The following is a 25,762-nucleotide window of genomic DNA, read 5'->3' on the forward strand; positions in this document are numbered from 1 at the left end:
GGCCGGGGATCCCGGACACAGCGATGTCCCCACCACACGGCGCTGCCCAGTGAGCTCCTCACTGCGGGAGGTTCAGACTTGGTTTCTGACTCGGCCCAGAGACGGGAGAGGAAAGTCCTCCCAGTAATGAAGCCTGGAGACCCCGACACGGTTCTGGTGCTGAGCGTGGCCCAAGGAAACACTTCCCCACGACTGCCTGGCCGCTTGGTGCCACGGGGCGTGGTTCTGCCCACACCGTGTATCAGGAGCAGTGCTGCCCGCACCCCTCCCCCAGCTGGGCAGGCGCCGGGTCCCAGCAAGAGGAGCGTGAAGGCACCGCGGCCGCTCCCCCCCCTCGGACCTTGTGCCCTTTGCAGACGGAGTTGCCTTCTCGCTCCAGCCGGACGTCTGAGGAGCCAGACTCCGTGCCCCCCTCTGCGCCCCCCTCTGCAGGGCCTGCATGGTCTCCGTCCTAATTGCATCATCAAGTGCTTGCTCGGTCCATTAATTCCTTCCCAGATGACTGCTCTGGGTAGGTTCTAGCAGATTCTACCCACGTTTAATAAATCATCTCAGAAAACCCTGCTGGTCCTTCCCCGCACAGGGGCTGGGGTCCACGCCGATTCCCGGGCCCACACACAACAGAATCGCCCCTTCGGCCGCCTCCGGAGCTTGTCCAACAGCCCACAGCAGTGGGAGACGTGCCCGCGACTTCTCGGGGCATGTCCGTGGCTCGCTCCCCTGGAATCCACTCAGCGTATTTTGTCCACAGGTGAGGGTGCATCTCCCCTCTGCTGCCGGACCTGCGAGATGCTCTCATGAACTGACAGCAAGAAGTTGCGTGGAGAAGACTTAACCCAGGCTGTTTCTGTTCAGTTCCACACACTTCTCTCTGGCCTCCCAGAGGCTAAAATACGTCATTATTCTGCCTCTTATTTTTCCGGAATTTAATAGTCAGAAGTGCAAGGACCGACGTCACAACGTGTCCGTGCTTCACTGCCCTTCCGAGGCCTTGGGGGCAGAGCCCCTTGTTCCTTGCTTTGAAGGCTTCTGGGCTTGACCGGTCGGCTCCCTGGCTCCTGGTGTGTCGGCTGCTGGTGCCCGTGGGCGGTGGGGCTGCTGGACTGAGGTGGGGTGGCCCTGCCCAGGTGAGGCCGGAGGGTGGGCTCCGTCGGAGCATCAGGTGGCCGGGACTGGGTGCTCCGTTCAGCAATAGACAGGCTACAAAGTAGCGTCCACGCCCTGCGGGGCAGGCAGGACCCAGGGCTGTAGGCTCCTTGCCCGGGGACCCGAGTCAGTCGAGTCGCACCGAGTGCCCTGCCCACCACGGGCTTGCTGTTTGCTCAGCGGCCTCTGTGGGAGGCTGGTGAGTGGGCCGTGCCGCCGCCCTGGGCTCTGGCTCGGGTCCCTGGTGCGACGCTGGCCGGTGGGCAGAGCGGGGGCTGAGTTAGAGTCACACCCCGCACAGAGGGAGAGGCCGACTTGCACCCCAAGTTCCCCGACGGCACAGGCCGCGCGTGGCACCACCTTCCGCTCACCGAGGGCACAGGCCTTCTCCGCAGCTGGCCAGCTGGCCGGGGCTCTGCCTGGCAGGACCACCCCGGGCCCTGGGCCAGCACATCTGCTGGGCTGCGGCCCTGAACCCAGTGGGTCCGAGGTCCCGGCCTGGTCTGCAGGTGGAGTCAGTGCTGGGACCAAAGGTGTGAACTCCGTCTGCCCAGGTCCCTCCACCTTCTCCTCGCCGTCGGATCCCTAGGGCTGAGCCCCAGATGCCCCTGCAGTCCCCATGGTTAGACGTCAGAGTAGGGCTCCCACAAAGGGACCCGGAGCCCTGTGTGCCGGGGTGCACCCCCTCCACGTCTAGGGTCTGTCAGCTGCATCCTGTCCGGGAACAACAGCTGTGAGTGGTTTTCAGGGAGGGGGGCAAAGTCAGGACTCCTGTCACCGTCTAGGTGGTGTCACTCCAAGAATTTTTTCATCCGACCTAAATCAGGGTGGAAAACCTCTTCCTGTTCGGTACGAGGGTTATCACCATCTTACTTCCCGTGGAATCTGACTTTCAATTCGTTTGGAAACATAGGTGTGATATTTTACAGAATGAAATCACTGCCCCTGTATTTAATTAAATGAACCCTATAAAAGTTGGTTTTTCCAGGGGCATAATTTACAGCAGGCTGCCTTTTAAATTGCGTTCACACGGATACCGGGTCATTTTCGCTCTGATGGAAATAGAGGTGATCACAGGCGCTGATCCTCAGGAACCAAATGTCTTCCCATAAAAAGATACTTATTTTTTAATTTGGAGAGAACGTGGGCTGTCGTTTCCAAACATCATATTAAAAACATTCTGAGCCCTGGCCAGGGTGGCGGTTGGAGCGTCAGCCCGGGCACTGGGGGGCTGTGGGTTCAATTCCTGGTCAAGGGCACGTGCCTGGGGTGCAGGTTCGACCCCCACCCTGGTCAGGGTGTGTGGGAGGCTACAGTTGACGTGTCTCTCCCGTCGATGGGTTTCTTCTCTCTCCGCCCCTTCCACTCTCTCTGAAAAATCCGTGGAAAAAACATCCTCTGGGGAGGGTGAACCACCCAGAGATGTGTGGCCTGAGCTCCCACCTGCGGCGCAGAGAGCTGCAGGGCTCCTGCCTCGAGAGGTGACGCGAGAGGTGTGTGGCCAGCTCACTGGTGGGACTTCTGGGTGGACAGTCCAGCCTCGTCCCGGGTTCTGGGCCAGCCGGCGTCATCCGAGAGCCGTCCGGCCACCTCTTATCTGCTCCTGCGTGCTGAGGGCTCACGGTCGCCCAAGAAATTCTTCCAAGTGGGCGGCTGTGAGCCAGGAAGGGGCGAGTCTCAGTGACCCCAGCAGACCCTTCGGGACGAGCGGGTGACTAGAGAGCGGACAGGTGTGTTGTCAGTGAAATGTGCCCCCAAGTGGACAAAGCCCAGCCCGGCCCGAGTCCTCAGCACCTGGACAAGAGGCGTGTGTGCCCTGGGGCAGCGGCGGCACCTGCACCTGCCTCAGTGGGACCCGGAGGGTCCTGCACCCTCCGCCTGACTGTCTGGTCTTGGATGGTGCAGTGAGGGACCCCCGAGGCCCTTGGCGTCAGGGCGCGCCTGTGATGTTTGCGCACAAACCGATGGGATTCCCTTCGTAATTGCACCTACGTCCCAGGGGACCCGCCAGAGCCTTGGGCGAATAACGCCCGCGTCGAATTGAGAATAAAGATAAAGTTTGCAGTCAGCGTTGTCCAGACCTCCCGTCCGCTGGTCTCAGAGCCGCGTGAACGGCGGTAAATGCAGTCTGCACCATCGGGAGTTAATGACCCCGGATCTGACCGGGCCAGCGTCCCTGGATGGCATCGGCCGCGGCCAGTGCTCCCCGGGGAGAGGCTGTCATTCTCGGGGGGCTGGCAGCGTGAGTCATCGCCTCGCCGAGCCCCTCGGTGATTGGATTCTATGATGACAACGTGATGAGTGTCGTGTGCACAAGGTAATTCAGAACGAATCTGGCTGCGCAAATGGGTCGTCTGGGCTGGTGAACTCCGCCGCGCCTGCCGTCTGTCAGCGGAGTTCGTGGCCGTGTCCGGTCCTGTGGAATTTGTCTGTGGCGCCCCCTGCATGACCCTACCTGTCTGAGGGCGGGAAGGGTTCCCCTGGGTGCCATGCCGGGAACGTGGGTGCTTCCCTGTGCGGACGTGTCTCCCGGCCCCCAACGCAGTGCATCTGCTTCTTTGAGAGACTCTTTTCTCCCGGGAACATGTGACCATCTGAGAGGGTCCCCGTTACACTGGTTTCTTGGTAAATTCTTGTTGTTTGCATGTTAGACGTTAGACGCAGATGATCTCATTACACTTGGTAATACCCCCAGCGGCACTGGGGGACACCCGGAGAGAACAGTTAAATCACCCAGAGCCCTGAGTCAAGATTCCAGCCTCGGCCCAGGCCCAGGCCCAGAGTTGGGGTCCCTGTGCCCACCATCCCTGAGCAGGGGGAGGCCACCTCTGGGAGGCTCATTTGGACGGTGTGATTAACGCATGTGCGGCATTGGCTGCTGGAATGTTCCCTCCGCACAACGGTCAGAAGCGGGTCCTCCCAGCCTGAGTGTCGTCCATGGACCAAGGGGTCCCGGTCCGATTCCTCATCAGGGCGCATGCCTGGGTTTCAGGGCTCGATCCCCAGTGGGGGGCTTGCAGGAGGCAGCCGATTATTTGTCTCTCACATCGATATTTCCATCTGTCTCTTCCTTCCTCTCTCTCGAAAATATTTTTTTAAATGAAGAAAAGCACGTCTGAGCACGTAGCCCTGGTGGTGATGACGTGGGGTGAGGGGCCCACCCCGGGTTTGCTCCTCCCCTGCGGCCTCGGGCCCCCCTCCTGTGAATCATCCCACCCAGGGGAGCTGTTTGCCCTGCGACTCTCCTTGCGCGGGGAGTCCCGTCTCCCACGTTCCCTCGGTATTGATCTGGCCTCAGAGACGGCTCCCACGTGATCCCAGGTGTCCCCGTGAGTCCACAGCCCAGGCACAAAGGGCGTCCCTGCCTGGTGTCCCTGCTTTAAGGAGAAACACACCCCATGTCTCCCTGGCAGACCGTCAGCCTCAACGGCGCCTGCCCCCCACCCTGGGCGAGAGGAGCAGGACCCCAGCCAGGCCTCGGGGTGCTCCCGACGGTGTGGGGGAGGGCAGATCGGGGCTCTGGGCAGTGCCCCCGAGTGGGGGAGGGCAGATCGGGGCTCTGCGGGGGGGCACAGGCCACAAGGAAAGGGAAGGTGCCTGTGGACCAGCTGCCCTCTGAGACCTGCTGTGAGACCCGTGTGCGGACGGCAGACTCGGGACAGCGGCGGAAGGTGCCTGGGAGAAAGGCCGGAGTTTGTACCCAAAGAGCAAAAGCAGAGATTTCCCGTCTTGAGACCATTCAAACGTCCTGATGTCCGAGTCCTTGGTGGCAGAACTGCTCTTGGTGCGAGCCGCCTGGGGCCACCGCGGGCCTCTGCCTCCTCCGGACAGGCCGGCTGCCCGCTGTGTGTGTCTCCCGGCCCTCTGTCCGTCCCATCACCTCCCAGCCCAGCCCTTGGGGTTCCGGGCTCTGAGCAGGGGAGGGGTCGGGAGGTCAACAGGAAAACTCTCTTCTCTCAGAGGAGGCCGAGTGTGCTGAGCGCGTGTCCCACCCTCTGGGTGGGGGCTGGAGGCGGTGGTCCGAGGCTCACTTGTCCAGTGGGGCAGGTGAGCCCTGTGGCCGAGTCCCTGCTCTGCCCAGTTCCCTTGTGACGTAACTAAATGACTTAAGTGGATTGATTCCGGGTCATTAGTGATCCCTCCGGCCTGATTCATCTGGGCTCCATCCCGGTGAAGGAACCGACATCCACTCCTCAGCCCAGCAGCCGTGTCCGCGGAGCTGCCGCCTGAGTCCTTGTCCCCCCAGGACCCGGCGGACGGGTCAGGAGAAACCGGGGCACGGGCTGCAGGGCCACTGGTTCTGCGGCACAGAGACGCCCACGCACTCGGAACCACGCAGGACGGCCTCGGGGTCGGGGTGCTTGGAAGGGGGGGGTCCACTGGCAGGAAAAGGGCCGATGCTCATCTGGGAATAAACACTCCTCTGGGAACGTGTGCGACTAGCGTAAGGGATTCAAACGCAGGACTGCATCGCTGCGCCAGCGAGGGGGACTTGTCATGTTCTCTGCGGGGAAGGCCTGACGCTGAGTGCTTGTGAAGGAAGCACCCCGACCGACTCTCATTCCCTGAGCTTATCTGCCTTCAAGGCAGGCCGGCCGCTTGGGGAAGATGGAGCTGTTTCGGAGCCTGTGATGTTCGCGCCCTCGTCGGGCGCCGCAGGCTGTGGGACCTGATGCCTATTCCTCTGCGGGGGCGGGGGGGTGGGGGGACACGCTGGACTTCCATGTTGCTGGGAGTGACTTCCTGCTCTGGAATCACAGTTCCGGCTCTTGTGTCAGCTGTTCTGGGGACAGCCGGGTGGAGGCGGTTCTGATGGTACCGGAGACTCCTGGACACAGCCTCCAGAGTCTCAGCCGACTGCCCGCCGAGGTGGCCCCGGCCGTTAGGCTGGAGGAGGGCGGTTTGTATGTGACGAGGACCGCAGGGCCCTGTGCCGTTCCCTTGATGTTTCAGTTGGCTTTGTAAAGAAAGCAAAGGGGTTCATTGGCAGAAGGAGCATCACTCCACCCACAGAAGGGTCACCACGCCCCCTGGGACCCTGGGAAAGTGCGCAGCGTCGAAACGCGGCGATGTGGTTGGTGTCTGGACCGATCTCCCCCAGGCGCGATGAGGAAACTTGTTAAAGACATTCCAGCAGGACGTCGCGGGTCCCCGCTGAGAGACTGGTGCTCAGTGCAGGTCCGGTGTGTGCGCCAGGGCCTGCGGGGAGGCCTGAACCCACTCTGCCGGCCCCACAGCCGCCGCCTGTGGAAACACTCACGGAGGCTGCCCGATTAAATCCGGCTCCTAAATATTGTCGACAGGTCAACGGCAAAGACTTGTCCCGGGCGACGCACGAACAGGCGGTGGAAGCCTTCCGGACGGCCCGGGAGCCCATTGTGGTGCAGGTGCTGCGCCGGGCGCCGCGGACCAGAGCCCTCCCGGCGCCCTCAGAGGCCCAGCTGGTGGACACGGGCACCCAGACGGACATCACCTTCGAGCACATCGCGGCCCTCTCCAGGCTGGCCCCGCCCGCCCCGCCCGCGCTGGAGCCCTACCTGCTGCCCGCAGAGTAAGTAGCACCTGGACGGCCCGGGCTCTGCTGCAGCCCTGAGCTCGGCCGTGCACGTGCGGAAAAGACGAGCGTGTCTTAGATTTTCCTCCATTCCTAACTTTATTGTTTATAGAGGCAATAAATTGAATCCTGTGACATGTTAACTGCCTTATTATAACCCCGGAGCAGAGTTATTCAAATTATATTCTAAGAACAAAATTACTTACTAATGTCGTAAAAGTGGTTCCAGAGTAAAAGTCAGTCACCGCCCTGAGGGGTGCGAAGGTGGTGGCTGCTGTGGGAAGGGGAGGGGCTCCTGTGCCGGCTGAGCGAGGCCAGGACGAGCGCGGAGGGGTGCACTCTGCTCTGGGGTGAGGCCCCACTGCCTCCCGTGAGCTCTGGCCGGCCAGGGCAGCAGCAGCTGGTCCTGCACCCTCATCATCCACACGGACTCGGCACCGTCTGCCGCCCAGATCGGCCCAGAGCCCTGCGGTCTGGCTGGTGCTCAGGCTAATGCCCGGCGCCCCTGGGCCGTCCGTCCTGTCCCCGGGGGGCTCCATGTCTCCGCCTGGAAAGGGGGGTGACAGGGCCTGCGGCACAGGGTCCTGGGCGAAGTGCAGTCGCAGGGAAGGCAGCCCCGGCCTGTGGTGAGCGCGGCCTGTCCCTCTTTGGTGATCGGTGTGGGACATTCAGGGAACAAGTGAGGAGCGGGAGGTTCTCTGAGCCTGGCCCCTGGCTCGAAGGCGCGCAGCCCGGTGCAGCTGTGCACGTGGGTCCGCACAGCGGTCAGACGTCCTCGCCGGCCTGGCCTCGCCTGGCTCCCCCGTCCCCCCCACGCTGCTCCGTTCAGGCTGCTCACTGATGCTCGTTTCAAAGGGCCCTGGTCCTCCTCCGGGGACACCTGCGTTACCCCTGTTGGGATTGCATGAGCACCCCGGTAGCCAGAGTGAAGATACACGTCCCGTGTCCCCGTCAGACTCCACAGGCTCCCTTCACCCCTGGCTGTCATCGGAACCAATGCCCAGGCTGGGTGGCTGCAGCCCAGTGTGAGGGCAGGTGTCAGCGTGCGGGGCATGAACAGACAGCTGTGTCCTGTGTCCCCCACACTGTCCTCTGTGCTGTGTCCTGTGTCCCCCACACTACCCTCTGTGCAGGTACCACCTTCCAGTCCTGCTCAGCAGCTGTTGCAGCTGGGTCTCAGGTGTCTCTCCTCAGCCCTCAGGTTGTAACGTGACACCCAGCATCACCAGGTGGTTCTGTGGGACAGCTGGCCAACTCCAAAGTGGGGTCACCCAGACCAGCCCTGACGTCACTGAGCAGACTGATCCCGCTGTGGGGCAGCGTGTCCAGCCACTCTCACCGATGGCCTTGGAGAGGCGAACCCCTAATCTCCTCCCAAGTCTAAGGAATGTGATGTGACGTGTCCCCAAGGGGCAACCTGAGAGATGTCAGGAGTGTGGAGAGGTCAGACCCCTGCAGTTCTGGCTGCGAGGTCAGAAGTCACAGGAGGGCACAGGGCTGCAGGGGGTTAACTGGACACCTGCCGGCCTGGCCTTCCAGCGGCGTCCTCGGCACTGAAGGCCCCTGGCGGGCCCAGGACATTGGAAGCCGGTCCCGCTGGAACGGCCACGCCTGTCTGACCTGCCCTGGGAGCACATACCCGAGGGAGACCAGAGCCCGGTGACCGCTGCACTGCCCCCGGGAGCGGTTCGGTCCCAGCCAGCGTCGGGCCGGGATCTCTGCCTCCCCACCCGGCACCTCCCGGAGCTGCGGGCTGAGTGCGTCTTGCTTTCCTCTGCCTTTGCTCTGCGCGGGTCCATTCAGTGTCTCCAGAGACGAGCTGGTTTCTGAGAACCATGTCCTATAAGCTGTTCTGGAGACAGACAGGCTCAAATCCCCTAGCTGTGTGTGTGTGTGTGTGTTTGCGCCTGTGTGCGTGTGTGTATGTGTGCATGTGTATGTGTGCGCGCGTGTGTCTGCATGTGTGTGTGCGTGCGCCTGTGGGCATGTATGTGTGTGTGCACAGGCATGTGCGCGTGTACATACATTGCACACCTGTATGTGTGTGCTGGGCTGTGACGTTGAACACAGTGTTGTGAGCAGTCAGAAAGTTTGCAGAGACTCTGCCCTGGGGACAGTGCAGGTCTGGTCCAGCCTGTGAACGGGTCTCAGAGCCCCGCCCCTCTGAGTGTTGCCTGAAGTCCCAGCCCCTCTCCCCGGAGAGCAAGTCCTACTGCGGAACAGGAGGCTGTGAGCACGAGCTGGTCTCGTGCTGGAGACTGAGGACCAGGCCTTTGGGTCCCATGACCAGTGCGCTGGGAAGGTTCCCCGAAATAGCAAAGCCAGCCCTGCTCTCCTCGCACCAGACCCCTTTCTGCAGAGGACGGGCTCAGCACAAGCGGTGGGGATGCTGTGGTGGAGGCCGACGGGGCTGGGATCGCACCGAGCGGTGGGGGTCCCCGGGCCCTCGCGGCCACGGCGGCACCCCAGCTCTTCCCTCTCTCTGCAGGCCCTCAGCCCACGGGTACTACGACCCCAGCGACTACCTGGGAGGCCCTCAGGACATGGACAGAGTGGAGCTGGAGCTGGAGGTGAGGCTCATGCAGGGCCACATGAGACCAGTGAGTCTGTGTGAGCACAGACTGGTGACTTCTGGGGAATTTCTCCCAAAAGAACAACTTCCTGCTGTTCCCAAGGCTTCTGGAAAGGACTCTGTGACCGGGCGGCCTCTGGGACCTGCACCTCAGAGACCAGAATCCTTGGTTGTTTCTGGCCTCATAGCCCTGAGGGGGGCTGTGCATTTGCTCAGTTTCTGTAGGTCAGGGTCAGGGAACGTCCCAGGCCCGTGGGCAGACCTGTGCAGGGTGCGGACAAGCGGTGCCTGAGCGAGGGGCCAGGGGCTCGGCGACGGGAAGCCGGCAGGAGCGCTGGCGGCAGAGGTGACTTCACACACCCGGAGCCGGCCTCTCTCCAGGACTTTAAATGAAATGTTTAAACAACATATAAATAGCCCTGGCCGGTTTGGCTCAGTGGTTAGAGCGTCGGCCTGCAAACCATTGAGTTGTGGGTTCGATTCTGGCCAAGGGCACGTACCTCGGTTGCAGTTCGTCCCTGGCCCTGGTTGGGTCATGCGGGAGACAACCAGTCGATGTGTCCCTCTCACGTCGATGTTTCTCTCTCTCCCACTGTCTGAAGATAAATGGGTAAATATCCTCAGGTGAGGGTTATAAACACACAGCTCTGTGCCTTGGGCTGGCTGGCAGGCTCCGTCTGGAGGGGAAGAGCTCGGCCCCACTGCGCTCTCGGAGGGAGGGAGCTCGTGGGCGTCACGAGGGAGGAAAATGTGTGAGGGTGTCGGGCCTCCCAGGACGAAGCAGCAGAGAGGAGCACGTCCTGTCCTTTAAAGCCCACACAGCGACCGCACCTTCCTGAGGGTCAAACCCCTGCTGTCGGGAACCTGCTCCCAGGGGACAGGGTGGTGCCCACGTGCGCCCTGGGGTCCAGCAGCCAGATGCACCCGTGTTTCCACGGCTGAGCACCTGCTCTGGATCGTCCTGTCGGAAGTTGAGAAAGAAGGCAGACGTCTGAACCAGTTATAATTTCCCAGTTGGCTCAGCGGCAGCTCCAGGCAGTGGGTCTGCAGTCACCTGTGTGTTCTGAGGACGTGGTTCTGACGGCGGGCGGGCAGTGAGGTCTCCTCGGGGTGGACGTGCGCTCCCAGCCTGGCCCCAGGCATAGGCCATGCGTTCGGGAGAGTCCTGGAGAGAGCACAGGGTGCCCAGCCCCTCCCCCACCAGCCCCCTGCCCAGGCTCCTCCAGCACCTCCCCGGTCAGCCCACCTACTCCACCCCCCATGTCATGGGGACTTTGTTGTTTGTACCACCACCTGCCACCAAGACCTCCAGCTGCTGCGATCTCGTCCTGCACGGCCCCTCCCCAGTGAGGGTGGACCCCTCTGTTCTTCCTGCCTGTTCTCTGAACCCCACTGGAATCCAGGCCCACAAGCACCAGGCTCTGGTCGGACTCGCTCACACTCCGCCTGCCTGCCCAGCGCTGGCACCGAGCGGCGCCCAGTGAATACGTGTTGGATGAGGAGTCAGTGCCTTGTCACCCTGCCCCAGGGTTAAGGTGAGGAAGACGCAGTCCTTCCGGAGACATGTCCACGTCCACACAGCACCAGGTGGATGGAGAAGGTGTTGAGATGGTTTAAAGACAAGTGCACAGCAGCCCTGGACCCGTACGGCGAAGGAATCCGCCTCCATGACCGTCTCCCTGCAGGTGCACCAGCCACCGATCAGTCTGGGGACACTGAGTGACGCGCGTGGTGGTGAAACAAGACCTGACTCGCCTGGTGGGGGCCTCGTTCCCTCATTGGGCTGTCGTTCCAGCCGAATCCGAAACGTCAGGCTCAGCTGCCCGTCTTCATCCGTGGCCGTCTAGACCCATAAGCAGCCCCGGGGGGGAGCTGTGGTCCCGGACGCCGAGCGTATTCATCCCGGTTCCATGAACGGTCTGGGAGGCCTGAGCCCCTCGTGGCAGACAGACGTGCATCGCAGCGTGCTCAGCGTGTGCTCAGCGTGCGCTCAGCGTGTGCTCCGTGGTGCACGGCTTTGCCTCTGCTGTCAGAATGAATCACAGGATCGACAGCCGCAGTGCTGAGGAGCCCGCGATGTCTGCTCACACGCTGCGCACCACCGGCGTCACTCTCCTGGCCGGGCGTTGCCGTGAGGACAGGCTCGGACCTGGTGACAGCTCAGGATGAAGCTGCCAGCACGGGGCCGCGCGGGGATCTGGGGTCCACAGCCCACCCCTCCCGCACGCAGCTGGAACAGTCCGCCGGGGTGGGCAGAGCTCACAGAGCTGGGTCACGATTCCCAAAATGCAGAAACAAACCCGAGTCCCCACGCTGGCCGGTGGAGCCCTAGCGTCCAGCCCCGCCCGTCCTTGTGCACAGTGCTGTGGGCCCTGCCGGGCCTGGGCACCTGCCGCTCTCCGCTGCTCGGCGTCCGTGGCGTGGGCCTCACAGGAAGGGTTCGGAAGTGGCTGCTACATAACCGCCTTGAGCTTTGCCACAGAAACAGCTCATCCTCACCACCCTCCACGAAGGGCCGGGAGAAAGGAGAGGCCCCAAGACAGTGGGTCCGAGGCCCGTCTGAGCTCCTCCCCGCGGGCTGCGGAGACAACGCTGTGAACCAGGCCGAGGGCTCGGCCCCAGGAGGACCCTGCCAGGCAGCCAGGGCTGCAGGTGCCCCGTGGGAGAGGGCGGCCTGGCAGGTTCCCCGCGGCGCCAGCAGGGGAACCTCGTGCAAAGGTGGGGCCCTGGGCTCACGGTCTCGCCCGGCTCAGCCTTATCTTGCTGCATCCGCAGTGACAGCCGCTGGGAGTATCTTCTGACGGCTGCTGCCGGAGGACGAGCTGCAGCTGCCCCCCCCCCCCCCATCAGTTCACTCGTCTGTGGTCTATTCCTGGGAAGTCCCGGGGATACAACATGAGACGATCTCACAAACACACTGAAACATTGTAGCGAAATGGCTGGGCGGTTTGGGTCTGGACATATTCCTGTGTGGGGCCGACTTTGAAGGAAGGCTTTTTAAAAGCCCTGCCCCCGAAGTCTTCCTGTTGAGTGAAATATGGGTAATTTTTCTTTGGGGGGATCAATAAAATAACTATTTCCAAAACGACTTTGTATCGACTGAGAGGTCAGACATGCGCAGTGATCTGGGTCCATAGTCAGTGTTTGTTTGGTAAGTTAACCCATCAGAGTTGGCCGCAAAGAAATTCAGTTCATCATTTACACAAATTATTTTTTTTAATCTTCACCTGAGGATTTTTTTCCATTTATCTTTAGATAGAGTGGAGGGGAGGGAGGGAGAGAGAGAGAAACATCGACCTGAACGAGACACATAAACTAGTTGCCCCCCCCAACGCGGACGAACCACTTTGGTCTGCGGGCGGACGCTCTAACCACTGGCCAAACCGGCCACGGCGTAAACAAAACCTTTGTAACGCTCTTGCGGTCTGGCCGCTGACACTGCCCGCGGAGCCTCACGCGACGCTCTCCTTCCGCAGGAAGTGGACCTGTACCGGGGGAGCAGCCAGGACAAGCTGGGCCTCACCGTGTGCTACCGCACAGATGACGAGGACGACATTGGGATTTACATCAGCGAGGTAGGACGGCAATTCTTCACTGTCCTGAGGCCAGGAGAGGGGGTCGTCTTCTTTTACGGGTGAACCAGCCTTAACTCTGGCTCCTTGAGAACCTCTGGAAAGACACACATTTCCCGGCCCCTTCGTCACACCCACGGAATGTCGTCTTTAGCGGGTTCGGTTCTGACGCTGGCGCGCACGGCCAGATTGCCCTGAGAAGCCTGCAGATCCCCACAGGATGGTTTGCGTATTCGTCCCCGAGGGAGAGCAGACGGCGTTTCCAGGCTCCTAGTGCCCGGGCGGGGTGCTGGAGTCGCACTGTGTCGAGTGTCCCTTTATCCCTCTCTTCCCTGTGGTGGGACGGGCAGAGCTGAGCCTGTGAGTCCGGTGTACTTCCCAGTGCAGACGGGGATCTTTGCTCATCTGGAGGAGACAGTGTGGCGTCTGTGTCTCAGCGTGGGTTTGGGAAGGTTCGCCGGGAGTGGACCGTCTCTGCAGGACGAACCAGGGGCATGCCAGCGGGGCTCAGGACCTTCCCTCTGGACGCCCTTTGTCCCCCGAGCTTGGTGGTCCATCGCTGCTGCACTCGGGGGCCTTTCTATAACCAGTCCCCGTGTCTCAAGTACACTTCAGTGTTAACGTTAGTTCCCAAAATGTAATGGAAGCAGTTGGTGGCGTCATCAAGGCAGGGTTGCCGGTCACCGTAGTGATTTTCATTTCCGTGCGTCTCGAATCCCCGAGGCCTGTGGGGCCTGTGCACGGGCCCTGGTGGCAGGGTTGCCTCACGGGGACTAAGAACAACCCCGGGAAGAGCTGGGAAACGGGTGAATCCGTGCTTCCTCGCTGGCCGGCGCTGGGTGTTGCTCAGGGACGGCACAGCTGTCAGAGACCCTCCGGGGAGCGTGTTGTATTCGTGTGTCGAGTCATCCACTGTGTGTTCCAGATCGACCCGAACAGCATCGCGGCCAAGGACGGACGCATCCGAGAAGGAGACCGCATCATCCAGGTAGGTCGGCCGTCCGCAGCCTCGGCCACTGCCTGTCACTCGAGAGCGAGCTCGTTCTGATAGCAGCTCAGGGTTGACGGGCAGGGATCAGATGCGTCGTGAGGCCAGACGAGTTGAATTACAGGTGAAGCACAGCTACGGACCGAAACGCACAGGGCTTGGAGAGGACAGGGAGCTCGCTCACCTCGTACTCTCCCGTCTCCTCGGGCCAAAGACGGCACGTGGCTGGGGCGTCAGGCTAACCGTTTGCAACTGGCCAACCAGAGTAATTCTCTTTGCACATTTCTCTGACGGGTCACTTTTGGAGCAAGTGTCTCCTCTTTGGTCTTGTTTTTAAAATGGTAGCATCTCAGCATGTGATGGAACCAGAGGTAGTTCTTCCCTGGGGCCCGCCGCTCCTTCAGTCTAAACGAGGCCATTTCCCCTCGGCCGGTCGTCCCTCATCTCCTGGAAACCCGGGTTCTTCGTTCAGGGTCCCACAGGCTTAGTTTTCCCTCTTCCCCTCTGATCCCGCGTTCGTGTGTCTCATCACACTCACCACCACGAGTGACTGCGGTTTCCACAGCTCATTCCACGTTCCTCAGCCCTCAGCCCAGGCCTCGCTGCTCGGGTCCCCCTGGTGGCGCATCCCCCCCCCGGTGACGTGTCCCCCACTGGTGGCGTGTCCCCCCCGGTGGCGTGTCCCCCCCTGGTGACATGTCCCCCACTGGTGGTGTGTCCCCCCCTGGTGGCGTGTCCCCCCCTGGTGGCGTGTCCCCCCCCTGGTGGCATGTCCCTCACTGGTGGCGTGTCCCCCCCGGTGGCGTGTCCCCCCCTGGTGACATGTCCCCCACTGGTGGTGTGTCCCCCCCTGGTGGCGTGTCCCCCACTGGTGGCGTGTCCCCCCCGGTGGCGTGTCCCCCCCTGGTGACATGTCCCCCACTGGTGGTGTGTCCCCCCCTGGTGGCGTGTCCCCCACTGGTGGCATGTCCCTCACTGGTGGCGTGCCCCAGCCCTCATTCCCCCACTGGGCACGGCCCGTCTGCTCCGGGTCTCAGCAGCCCCCTCCCGTCACTCCAACCAGTGGAGTTGCCCTTCTTGCCTGTTGGCACAGGAGCTGGGGGGAGGCTCAGCTTCCAGCTCAGTGGGACCGTCCCTGTGTCCCCTGGAGGAACCACGCTCCTGGGACCGAAACCTCCCGGCCAGCAGGGCCCCAAACCCTCAGGACAAGCAGCAGACATCCTGCAGGAGGGTCACCAGGTGTGGTGTGGAGAGTCCCTCCCCCGGACTGGGCACACGGACACCTGGTGCAGTGCCCTCCTCCTCTGCCCTCAGCTTCCATAATGTCCCCCTCGGGCTGCTGCTCCCGAATCATCCGAAAATGCCTGTGATCCCGTCTCAGTGCCTCCCCCGGGCACTTCGCCTGGGTCTCCTGTCTGATGGAGTCTCTCCCTGTTCCTTCTCCACACACTTCCTTTCACGGGGCTCGCACGGTGGCACCGGGGGCTGTGTCCTGGGCCCGACTCTGCATCCGTCCGAGCAGCCCCCCCCCCCCGAGAGTCTCTGTAAGATGAAGCCCTGTGTTCTGGCTGCGCGTGGCTGACGGGGCAGGCCTCAGAGCGCGGTGAGCTTGTGTGACCTAAGTCTGTGTCTGTTCACCCCACCACCTTCTTCTTTTTGTTTTTAAGATTAACGGGATCGAGGTCCGGAACCGTGAAGAGGCCGTGGCTCTTCTAACCAGTGAAGAGAACAAGAACTTTTCCTTGCTCATTGCAAGGCCCGAGCTCCAGGTGAGTCAGCTTCTCGAGCACAGCGCTGGCTCTGATTTCTAAACCCAGAACCTGGGCTCCTGTCCCCGCGGAACCCGCCCGAGTGCCAGGTCTGCACCTGGAAGGTGCCCTCGCTGTGCGAATTGGAGTCGGGTTTGTGTGCAGCCGTTTCCGGCCGGCAGTCACACCGCAGGCCCCGCAGGTGCCTTAGCGCAGGGGCCGAATGGGGACAGACCGGCGGTGAATGGAGGGCAGCAGGGTCATCACCATCACGAGGTTTGACCTCAAGACCTGAGCGACGTCTCGCCGAGATCTGTGTCTCTCACAGTTGCGGGGGGCACAGCCTGTGCCTGGACCTGGTAACACTGCCTTGGCCCCTGGAAATTTGCTAAGAGGGTGAATTTCAGGGGCTCTTATTGCAAAAATGCGTAACAGGGAGATGACGTTAATTAGCTTGACTATAGGAATGATCTCAGTAGGGTTATCAAATCTGGTATATACCTCAAACATAGTCCAATCTATTTATTTTTTTAATGAAGGAACCGAGGTGACTCCCTCTCCACGGGGCCTGATGGGGCCTCTTCAGGAACGTAGCAACTTGGAATAAAATCTGGCCTCTGGGTTTTGGGTGCGAAGGTGATGCGTGAGGTCCTTGGCCTGCCTTTGGCCGCTCACTTATAAACGAAGGAAGGAAGGAGAGATTGGTCAACGAAGTTTTTATTAAAACGAAAAAAAAAGGCAGGTTTTGGCACATGGGCTGGCGATCAAGGGCCCCTGAATAGTCTGCTGTTTTTCAGACAGGGAAGAGGGGCCTGCTGGGCTGGTGAGGGGCCCGGGATGCAGGGCCCGCTCCCCCCGGGCCTTTCCCTCGAACGTAGCTGGGGGAGGAGCTTCTCCCTGCGAGGGTAGAGCAGTGGGCACGGAGACGTCCCCAGACGCGGGCAGTGCTCCCAGGCGTCCTGCCCTCAAAGCAGCAGGCAGACTTCCCTACACGATTCTTCCCCAAGGAAATCTTCTCTTAAAAGAATACACATCAATTAAAAATATGCACTAATTAAATGAAAGCGAAAGGACTCTCTTCTGAGGTGTGTGTTGGCTGCTGCTTTTACCCAGCTGGACGAGGGCTGGATGGACGAGGACAGAAACGACTTCCTGGACGACCTGCACATGGACATGCTTGAGGAGCAGCACCACCAGGCCATGCAGTTCACCGCCGGCGCGCGCCCGCAGGTGAGGCCCCCCGCACCCCCCGCCCCCCGCGCCCCCCACTGCCCCCCGCGCTCCCCGCCCCCCCGCGCTCGCAGGTGAGGCCCCCGTGCCCCCCGCGCCCGCAGGTGAGGCCCCCGCCGCCCCCTGCCTCCCTCTGACATGCTCAGGACGGTGGGGCCCCAGCTGGGAGGCAGCGGGACACTCAGTGCCTGTCCTCTGGCCCCGAGTGAAGCGCCAGGTCCGCGCTCGGGGGAGGCGCAGAGGCACCGCGGCCTGTGTGCTGGGAGAATGTGGGGGCGGCCCCGTGGCGCAGAGCAGATCCCCCGAGATGTTCCTTCGTCCTTCTGGGCCACCAGCTCTGTCCTGGCCACGCCCACGGCCCGGGAGCCAGACAGGCTCTGCTTCCCAGGCTCATTCCCCAGTTGGGTGACCGTCACCCTCGCCCTTCAGATGGCCTCAGTGGTCGCCCAGGTCGGTCTGGCTAATTCCCAGACCGTCTTTGCCCTGACGTGCTGAGTGGCAGAGGCCTGCCCTACCTCAGACCCTTGTCCTGCAGGAAAAGATCACAGACAGCGCCCGGCCAGTGTGGCTCAGTGGGCGGAGCATCCTCCCATAGACGGTGTGGTCCGGGTTCGATTGCTGGTCAGGGCACATGCTGGGGTCGCTGGCTCCATCCCCAGTAGGGGGCTTGCAGAAGGCAGCTGATCAGTGTTTCTCTCTCTCTCCCTTTCTCCCCCTCTAAAAAATCAATAAAAATATTTTTTAAAAAAATCACAGGCAGCACCCTGGCCGGTTTGGTTCAGTGGTGAGAACCTCAGGATGTGGACCAGAGTCGTGGGTTCAGTCCGGTCAAGAGCACAGACCTTGGCTGTGGTTGGGTCCGACCCTGGTTGGGGTGGTGCAGGAAGCAGCCAGTCGATGTTTCTCTCTCTCCCCCGCCCTCCCTCCCACTCTACCTGAAGATAAATGGAAAAAAATATCCTCAGGTGAGGATTAAAGAAAATCACTGGTCGCTGCACCTGGGTGCCCTCACCATGACCATCTGTCTTGTGTTCGGTGGCGCAGAAGCAGCATGAAGAAGACGGGGGGACCACGGACACGGCCACCGTCCTGTCCAACCAGCACGAGAAGGACAGCGGTGTGGGCCGCACGGACGAGAGCACGCGCAACGACGAAAGCTCGGAGCAGGAGAACAACGGTGACGAGGCCCCCGTGGCCACCGCCCTGGCCGGGCAGAGGACGCGCACGTGCAGCCAGGACACGCTGGGCAGCGGCGACCTGCCCTTCGGCGGTGAGTCACTGCTCTGGGCGGACTGTGCCGACGCGGCCGAGTGTGAGCGCTTCCGGCAGCTGCTGGAGCTCAGGTACCCAGAGCGCAGCGCCCCCGAGCGCGCCGACGGGGAGCTGGGGCTGCTGGACGCCGAGCTGCTGGAGCTCAGGTGCGCGGAGCGGGGCGCGGACAGCGGGGCCCAGGACAGTGTGGACAGGGAGCTGGAGCTGCTCAACGCCGAGCTGCGCAGCCTGGAGCTGGAGTGTCTGAGCGTCGTGCGCGCGCACCGGGCGCGGCAGCTGCGCGAGGCCTGGACGCTGCACCCCGGGGGCCTCCGCGGCTGCGACGGGGACCCGGACGGCCGCAGGCGCGAGCTCTCGGACATCACCGAGCTCCCGGAGAAGTCGGACAAGGACAGCTCCAGTGCCTACAACACCGGCGAGAGTTGCCGGAGCACCCCGCTCGCCCTGGACATGTCCCCCGACAGCTCCCTGAGGAGAGGGGCCGCGGGGGCCTGCGGGCCATCCCCCGACAGCCCGCTCTGCATCACCGAGGACGCGGACCTTCGCGGGGCCCCGCAGAGCCCTGAGCGCAGCCCCGGTGAGGGCCCGGGCCCCGCGCCCCCCGCGCACGCGCCCCACAAGCTGGCCCACATCCCGGCGCACGCGCGGCGCTACCGCAGCTACATGCAGCTGGTGCAGCAGAAGTCGGCGGTGGAGTACGCGCACAGCCAGGTGAGCCTGCTCGGCGTGTGCAAGGACCCGGGCCCCGGCAGCCCGCCCGAGCCCCGCGCCGAGTGGAAGGTGAAGGTGCGCAGCGACGGCTCGCGCTACATTACCAAGCGGCCGGTGCGGGACCGCCTGCTGCGGGAGCGCGCGCTGCGCATCCGCGAGGAGCGCAGCGGGGTCACCACGGACGACGACGCCGCCAGCGACATGAAGCTGGGCCGCTACTGGAGCCGCGAGGAGCGCAAGCGGCACGTGGCGCGCGCCCGGGAGCAGCGGCGGAGGCGCGCGCTCCTGCTGCAGAGCCGGCTGGACGGCCCCAGGGAGCAGCCCGCGGACGACGACCGGAGGGAGGTGAGCATCCTGGAGCTGAGCCACAAGAAGATGATGAGGAGGAGGAACAAGAAGATCCTGGATAACTGGATGACCATCCAGGAGCTGCTGACTCACGGCGCCAAGTCCCCGGACGGCACCAGGGTGTACAACTCCTTCCTCTCGGTGACCACGGTGTGAGCACCGCGCGGAGTCAGCGCCCCCGGGGGGGCGGGCGTCCTGCCTGGCTGGGCGGGCACGTCTGTGTGCGAGCGTCCTTGCTGGCCCACCGCGCCTGCGGCCCCGCTGCACTCGCGGTGGAGAGGCCGGGCCGGACTGCCCGGAAGGCATGTGACACTCGCCTCTCCCAGGTAGCAGTGGTACTTTCTTACTTGTTCCCTTTTACATAAAGTGTTTAAATGTCAGAAAGATCTTTTTACTCAGCATACTTTCACAGAACGATTTGTTTAAACTATATTCATATAAAAAAGTTAAACACGCTTTTTCTCTGCTGAAAACACAAATGCAACTGCCAGTGTGTATTTTTAAAGGACCCTGTTTTGTAACGTTACTTTGCTGAATGTGTTTCATGTGAGTGACCATTAATATATTGTCTAGGCCAGGGCTTCGACTCCAGACCACCAAACCAGTGAAGAACTTAACACACAACAAACCAGCCGTGTTTGAGTGTGTGCGTCAACTCCAGCCCTTTCTGGTTCAAGTTCCCAAGCGAGGGTGAAGGTTCAGGCAGGAAGCCGAGCGTCTGCAGCTCGCGGAGCTCCAGTGCGTGTTTGCGAACATTGCGGCCGGGGAGCCCGCCCAGGAGCTGGGCAGCGGTGTGTGGAGCTAAGAGCCCTCCCCACAGACCTTCGCCGTGTGGGTCTGAAGGGACACGCCCCGCAGGGGCAAGTTCACGGAGTCACGATTACTTACCAACACAGCAGAATGAAGTTAAAATAAATTATTTTCTGTTCGCTATGTTTTGAGGTGATCTCTCGTTTTCCAGTGGTGCCTCGGAAGTAAAGCCGTAGGCAGGGTCTGTTCTCTCCCCGCGTTGCTGCTTCTCAGACCGGAACGCCCTCGTTCTGCCCGGGCTGACAGGCAGGTGTGAAACCGGGTCTGTCGGCGAAAAGCAGGACTCGAACCAGCACATAAGCCTGCATTCCGGCGTCCATCTCGCCGGAAGCCTCACCTGGCCCAGTGTCCCAGCAACAGGAAGGACTAGGAGCAGGTGTGGGCGGGGGCGGGGGCGGGGTCAGGATGAGATCTCACTGGGGCTGCGGCACCGCCTGGTGGTGGTAACACCGTGGTGACCGGCCCAGCTTCCCGTGGTCGTCTGAGGTCACATGGTATTTTCACAGAACAGCAGGGGTCACCAAGGGGGTGGGCTTGAAGACTGGCATCTTTACAACTCAGCACCCCCAGGATCCTACATCATGAATTTGCTATAAATTGTTCTCTGGTTACAAAGTTCGCAACAATTCCAGTGATAATCCCTACGGGAAAAAACAAAAAGTAAAGATTGGGTGACGAAGGGTATCATTTGATGATGCCAAGCATCTCAGACATAGATGCCTCCCACAGAACCCATTTCAACCAAAATTCCTCCTTTGGGGCCAAACTCGTGAGTAATTAGTGGTCACACGTGCAGCAGAACCAGTTAACGAAAACAAGACCCTGGATTCTTACTCGTCACGGTTAAGACGCCGTCGTCCGTGGCCTCTCTGAAAACCAGCCCTGTGAAGAAAGTGACGGCTGCTACGTCCCCACAGGTCCGCGGCCAGGGCCCTGGTGTCCCCTTGGCTCCCTGGAGCCGCCCCCGCCCCCGCCCCCGCTCTCCGGAGCACAAACATCAGGCAGGTGAGCTGGAAGTGCCGCAAGGCGCACACCGTGTCGGTGTCTCGGGACGTAGCTTTGCTCGCTTGTCTGGTCTCATAAAAGACGGGGGATGGGATACACGAAGCGGCCTCTTCAGAGTCAAGCAGGGGGGCTTCTAATCAGGACTCCCCCTGTGCTTCTGGACTGGGGGTCACCTGTGGTACTGGTGACATGTCCATCCAAGTCCAGGTCCTTCCACGCCAACCGAGGTTTAAATCACTGTATCATGTACAATGTGGTACACGGCTTCCCAGATCTAATGTAGGAAATCAACTCATAAAAGAAATTGGAAGAGACCTTAGAAATCATCACTTTATGGGTGAGCAGGAGACAAATGTGGCGTATTGATGAGCCCGGGGGTTGGAGGGAGACCATTCCTCGCTAGGTGTCTGCTGTGTCCTCCCGGGTGCCCCTCCCCCCTCAGTCCCTGGCTACGGTGACCCCACTTTCTTCGATGAATGGCCCCCCAGAGGGACTCACTCCTGCTGGACGCCGGCCGTTGGGGGAGGGGCTGAGCCACAAAACCTCTTCCCTCTTGCGGCTTCAGGAGGGTTTGAACCCAGGTCTCCAGAGATGAAAGTTAACGTACACAACCTGCTCCCCCAGGACCCTTCTCGTAATCTCATTCCAGGGTGGCCTGGTGCGCGCTGGCCTCTGTCGGGCCTGCTGAGGGACTCGGGGTCGCTGGCCGGTCAGGGACCTGTGGTCGGGAGGGGCGGCCGTCAGGCAGCCTCTGAACCCTGCGGGGGAGGATGTTTCTGTCAAATCTGACCCTGGCTTTCCCGCTGGAATCACAGGGCAAATGCTGCCAGTCCTGTCTGCTCCCACCAAGAGGAAGGACCCAGGAAGGGGCCTCCTTGTTCAGGCAGATCCCGCCGAAGTGGCTATGTTCTAAGTAACACTGCTGTTGGAGTAGGCGCCGTTTTGAATGTTTCTCAGACATGTTCACGAAGTGTGCGAGGTCGCACAGGAGGTGGTGGTAGAGCCAGGACACAGACGGCACCTTGCGTGCTGACCGAGGGACATGCTGGATCGACCCCACGTGGACAGGTTTCAGTACGCCAGGAGTACTATCTGGATATGGGTTTGGGCATTTTCAAAGTTAATTCATTGCCCAAAGTTTCCCAGACTTTCGCAGAAGTCTGGTTCCAAGGTCCACACACGGATTAACCTTGGTCGCAAACCTGTAAGGTGACTTACTTTCCCAAAGCTGTTTTCCCTAGAACGATAAAAATGGGCGTTTGGGGTTCTAAGTCGGTTCCAGGAGCAGATCAGCACCCTGGGGTAACTGGATCCCGCCTCCTCGTCTTGGCAGAGGACCTGTGGTGTTTGCCTGGCTGGTGTCCGTCACCCCTCCTTGTCCTTGGACCCCACGTGGCCCCACCCTGTCCCCACAGGCAGTCACGGTGTCCTGCCGTCGCGCAGGCGAGGGCGAGTCCCGGACCCGAGCTGACCGGCGGACACTCCCCAAAGGGCTGCAACGCAGACCCCTGGCAGGACGGCTGTGCCGGTGCAGCCCCGGGACTGCAGCTGTCCCGCCGCCATGGTGAGCCGTGGGCGTGCGCTGGATCGGGCCGGCGCTGGGCTCTGCGGAGGCGCCTGCGTGCCTGCGTGGCAGCTGCCAGTGTGCGTGGCCTCGGTGGGGACGCTGGCTCTGCTCCTGGGTTTGCTGTGAATGTTCTGTAGCTTCTGTGGTACGTTTCTCTGTGGAGTTTATTTTGTGTGGTGTGTGAGGTTCGGGTCACGGCTGCTGGGACGTCCACGCTCTGGCTCCGCGTGTGGGGAAGGAGCCTCCACGGACACTGTGTGCACCTTGGGGAGGAATGCACTGCACACTGTGGGTCTGTTTCTGGGACCCTTGTTCTGTGCTGCTGGTCAAAGTGCCCCTCCCTCCGCCACGGCGCACCCTCCGGTGCCGGACCCCGGCAGTGAGCTTCGGCCCCGGTACATCTCCCCTCGTTCTGCCGGGCCTTTATCTAAACGCGAGAACCAGCTGGTCTAGGCCAGGACTTTGATAGGAATGAACAAACCCTATAAGTCTCTTTAGGCAGAATTAACATCTTTAATATGTTGAGTCTGACAACCCCTGGACATATTTTAATTTGTTCGAGAGAATCAGTGATGACTCGTGGAAGCACCTGTGTGACCGTCTCTTGGGCTGGCCACGTCCAGCCACGTCCACCTCACCTCAGCACCGGCCACCTGACCGCCTCCCCTCGTCAGCGTCTTCTTGGGTCCTCACTCCGTCCAGACTCTCTTGACTCGATCATACGTCCCCTTGTCTGGCGTAGTGTCCTGGTCTGGCCGCCTTTCCTGAGCTGTCGTTCCAAGGACAGTCGAGTGTTTTCAGCCCTGACAATGCTGATGTCCGCTTTGCTGTCCTGTGTCTCCGGGTGCTGCCGGGGTTGGAGACTCGGGGGGGGGGTGCTCCTGTGTCTCCAGGTGCTGCTCAATGGGACTTGAAGGTTTCTGGGCCTCAGGACAGAGTGTGTCCAGGCCTGTCCAGGTGCAGGGGGCTTCTCACTGCCTGTGTTTCTGTAGGAGGAGGGCCTTCTGCCTGGGGGCCGGGGCAAGGGTCAAAGGTCTGGCTCACCTCTGCTGCTGGGTGGACCTGGGGTGGGGTGGAGGGGGTTCCACCTGCCCAGGGTCCCTGTTGGTGCCTGAGGAGGTAGAAGGGTTGTGCCCGGAGCCCTGCTGGAGCTGATGCCGCGGGGGGGTCAGGCGGCATCGCCACAGGGGAAGGGTCACCCTTCTGCGTCCCTGACGGGGACTTCGGCCAGAGCAGGACTTTCTCGTCGTCGTTCGGTCTGTGTCTGCGGAGGGCTGGGCCGGAGGCTCTCCCGGGCACTGTCGGGACGGGTGGGAGGTGGACAGAAAACCCGGGAGCTCAGCGGTTCCTGCAGGGGCGGAGGTCCTTCCTCGCTCTCCCTGAGGGTCACCTCTGAGTGATTTCTGCAGTATTTTGTTGTGTTCAGAGGACACATGTGGAGAACAGTGACCGGGGTGGGGGCCTTTTCCCTGCGAGGGCCATTTGGATACTTGTAACGTCCTTCCCCGGCCGCACAGAACTATCAGCTTACACATTAGCTGCGGTTTGCTCACGCTGATTTGTGAGGCTGTGATGGGACCGGGTACTGATTTCGTCGTCCTTGAGTGGCCAGTGGGCCAGACGTTCCCCATCCTGGTCTCACCATCTCGTTACCCGTCTGTCCCTAGTCTCTGCCTGTGTCCCCTCTGCTAGTGTCCTGCTCCCGAGGCGGCCACTGGGTGGGTCTGCTGTCAGGGGAGGGGTCCGCCGGACCACGGTGGGCAGGTGCCAGCCGCCCCCGCCACCCCCGCCGTGCCCACCACACCCATCGCACCCACCGGCCCTGCGGCCCCCACCGCGCCCCGTGCCCACCGCCCCTGTGCCCACCGCCCCTGTGCCCACCGCGCCCTGTGCCCTCTCTGGCGGTGTCCACACCAGTGTGGCCTCGGGTCCGGCAGATCCAAAGGCACGTGGAGCCGCACATCCACCTCCTCACCTGGGTCAGGGCTTTCCTCGGGCACACCGGTCCCCCGGGCCCCTGTTGGGGACCGTCCCTTCGATCAGCGCCCGCCCAGCCCTGGCAGAGCGGAAGGAGGTGCAGGGCTGGCTCGGCCGGGCGAGCCGAGGACACTCCCTGACCACCTGTCTGCTGCGGACGGCGCGTCACAGATGGAAGGGCACCGATTTGCCTGGTGGGTCACCTGAGATGTGGGGTCGGGCTGTGGTGATGGGACCTGGAGCCACACGGGTCTCCTAGGTTTCAGTTTGGGACGGCAGACTTCCAGCCGGGTGTCCGCAGGTCTCGGGGGGGTGTGCCCCCTGCACCGGGGGAGGTTCTGAAGGCAGCAGCGGCCCCAGTCGTCCTTGAAGACCTGTGGGGAGGCCGGTTCTGGGGACGACAGCTCCACCTGCCCGTGACCCCAGTGCCCTCTCCTGGCCTGGCACTCGCTGGGCTGCTGTCGGGCACCAGGCGTGGCCCTGAGTCCGTTCGGGCTCAGAGCCCCTTGGGGACAGCTCGTCCGTTTTGCACCCCAGCCCCTGGAGCTCACACGCCCGCCCGGTGGACACAGCACAGCCTTCGGTGGGGTTTCTGTTTCCCGTCCCATCTCCCATCCTCCCTCCTGCTTGCGCAGTGCGTGGAGCTGTGTGCAGAGTCAGCCCCCAGGGTGCAGCCGTGCTCTCGGGGGTACCCAGGCGCTGTGCAGCTCGGTGAGACGGGGGCTCCCCTTGCCTGTCTGCCAGACGCACTTGGTCAGGACAGCTGGCCGCTGGGCGCATCCCAGGCTTGGGGGAGAGGTCACAGCGGTCAGCACCCCAGCTGCAGCTGGCGTGTGCCGGCCGGGTCCCCTCGTCTCCGCGCCAGGCACAGCTGGGCAGCCCCCGGCATCCAGGCGGGGACAGGAGCCGGCAGCTGCCATCCTGGCCCTGCCCCGAGGGGCTGGTCGGTCCTCGCCCTCCTGCTGGTCCGTGTTCGGCTGTAACGACCAGCGACCCCTGGGCCGGCGTTTCCAGGGCCTGTGACGGAGACTCAGACGGAAACACACAGGCGGCCCTTCCACCGAGTCATCACTTAGGATACAGCTCGATTAATTTGTTTAGTCAGATGTAGAAGGCACTAAAAAGCAATTGACTAAAAACAATTAAAACAGTAAAAGTAAATTGTTTGTGTCCATTAAAACCTGCTGAGGCCGTCAGCGGAGAATTGTGGGCGTCCATGTGAAAATTACAGCTATTGATTTCCCCATATGATGGGAATATCA

The 25,762-nt window shown here is 61.8% G+C and overlaps 1 protein-coding gene and 1 non-coding gene across 3 annotated transcripts in view; both read left to right on the top strand.

Annotated features, from left to right (window-relative positions):
* Positions 1-19,301, top strand: part of PDZRN3 (PDZ domain containing ring finger 3) — a 99,418-nt gene extending 80,117 nt beyond the window's left edge. For both annotated transcript variants that reach the window (XM_036267017.1, XM_036267018.1), the window contains 8 exons: positions 6,450-6,697; positions 9,189-9,270; positions 12,749-12,847; positions 13,770-13,832; positions 15,500-15,601; positions 16,694-16,810; positions 17,855-18,153; positions 18,229-19,301. In XM_036267017.1, coding sequence (XP_036122910.1) covers positions 6,450-6,697; positions 9,189-9,270; positions 12,749-12,847; positions 13,770-13,832; positions 15,500-15,601; positions 16,694-16,810; positions 17,855-18,153; positions 18,229-19,297 — 2,079 coding nt within the window. In that variant the 3' untranslated portion in view covers positions 19,298-19,301. The remainder of the gene's footprint in view (positions 1-6,449; positions 6,698-9,188; positions 9,271-12,748; positions 12,848-13,769; positions 13,833-15,499; positions 15,602-16,693; positions 16,811-17,854; positions 18,154-18,228) is intronic.
* On the top strand, positions 16,121-16,259 carry LOC118633645. The gene has a single exon (XR_004960205.1). It is a non-coding gene; the product is annotated as a small nucleolar RNA SNORA67 (small nucleolar RNA).
* Positions 19,302-25,762: the final 6,461 nt, after the last annotated feature.

Source organism: Molossus molossus, unplaced genomic scaffold (assembly GCF_014108415.1).
Source record: "Molossus molossus isolate mMolMol1 unplaced genomic scaffold, mMolMol1.p scaffold_m16_p_18, whole genome shotgun sequence".
Lineage (NCBI taxonomy): Eukaryota > Metazoa > Chordata > Mammalia > Chiroptera > Molossidae > Molossus > Molossus molossus.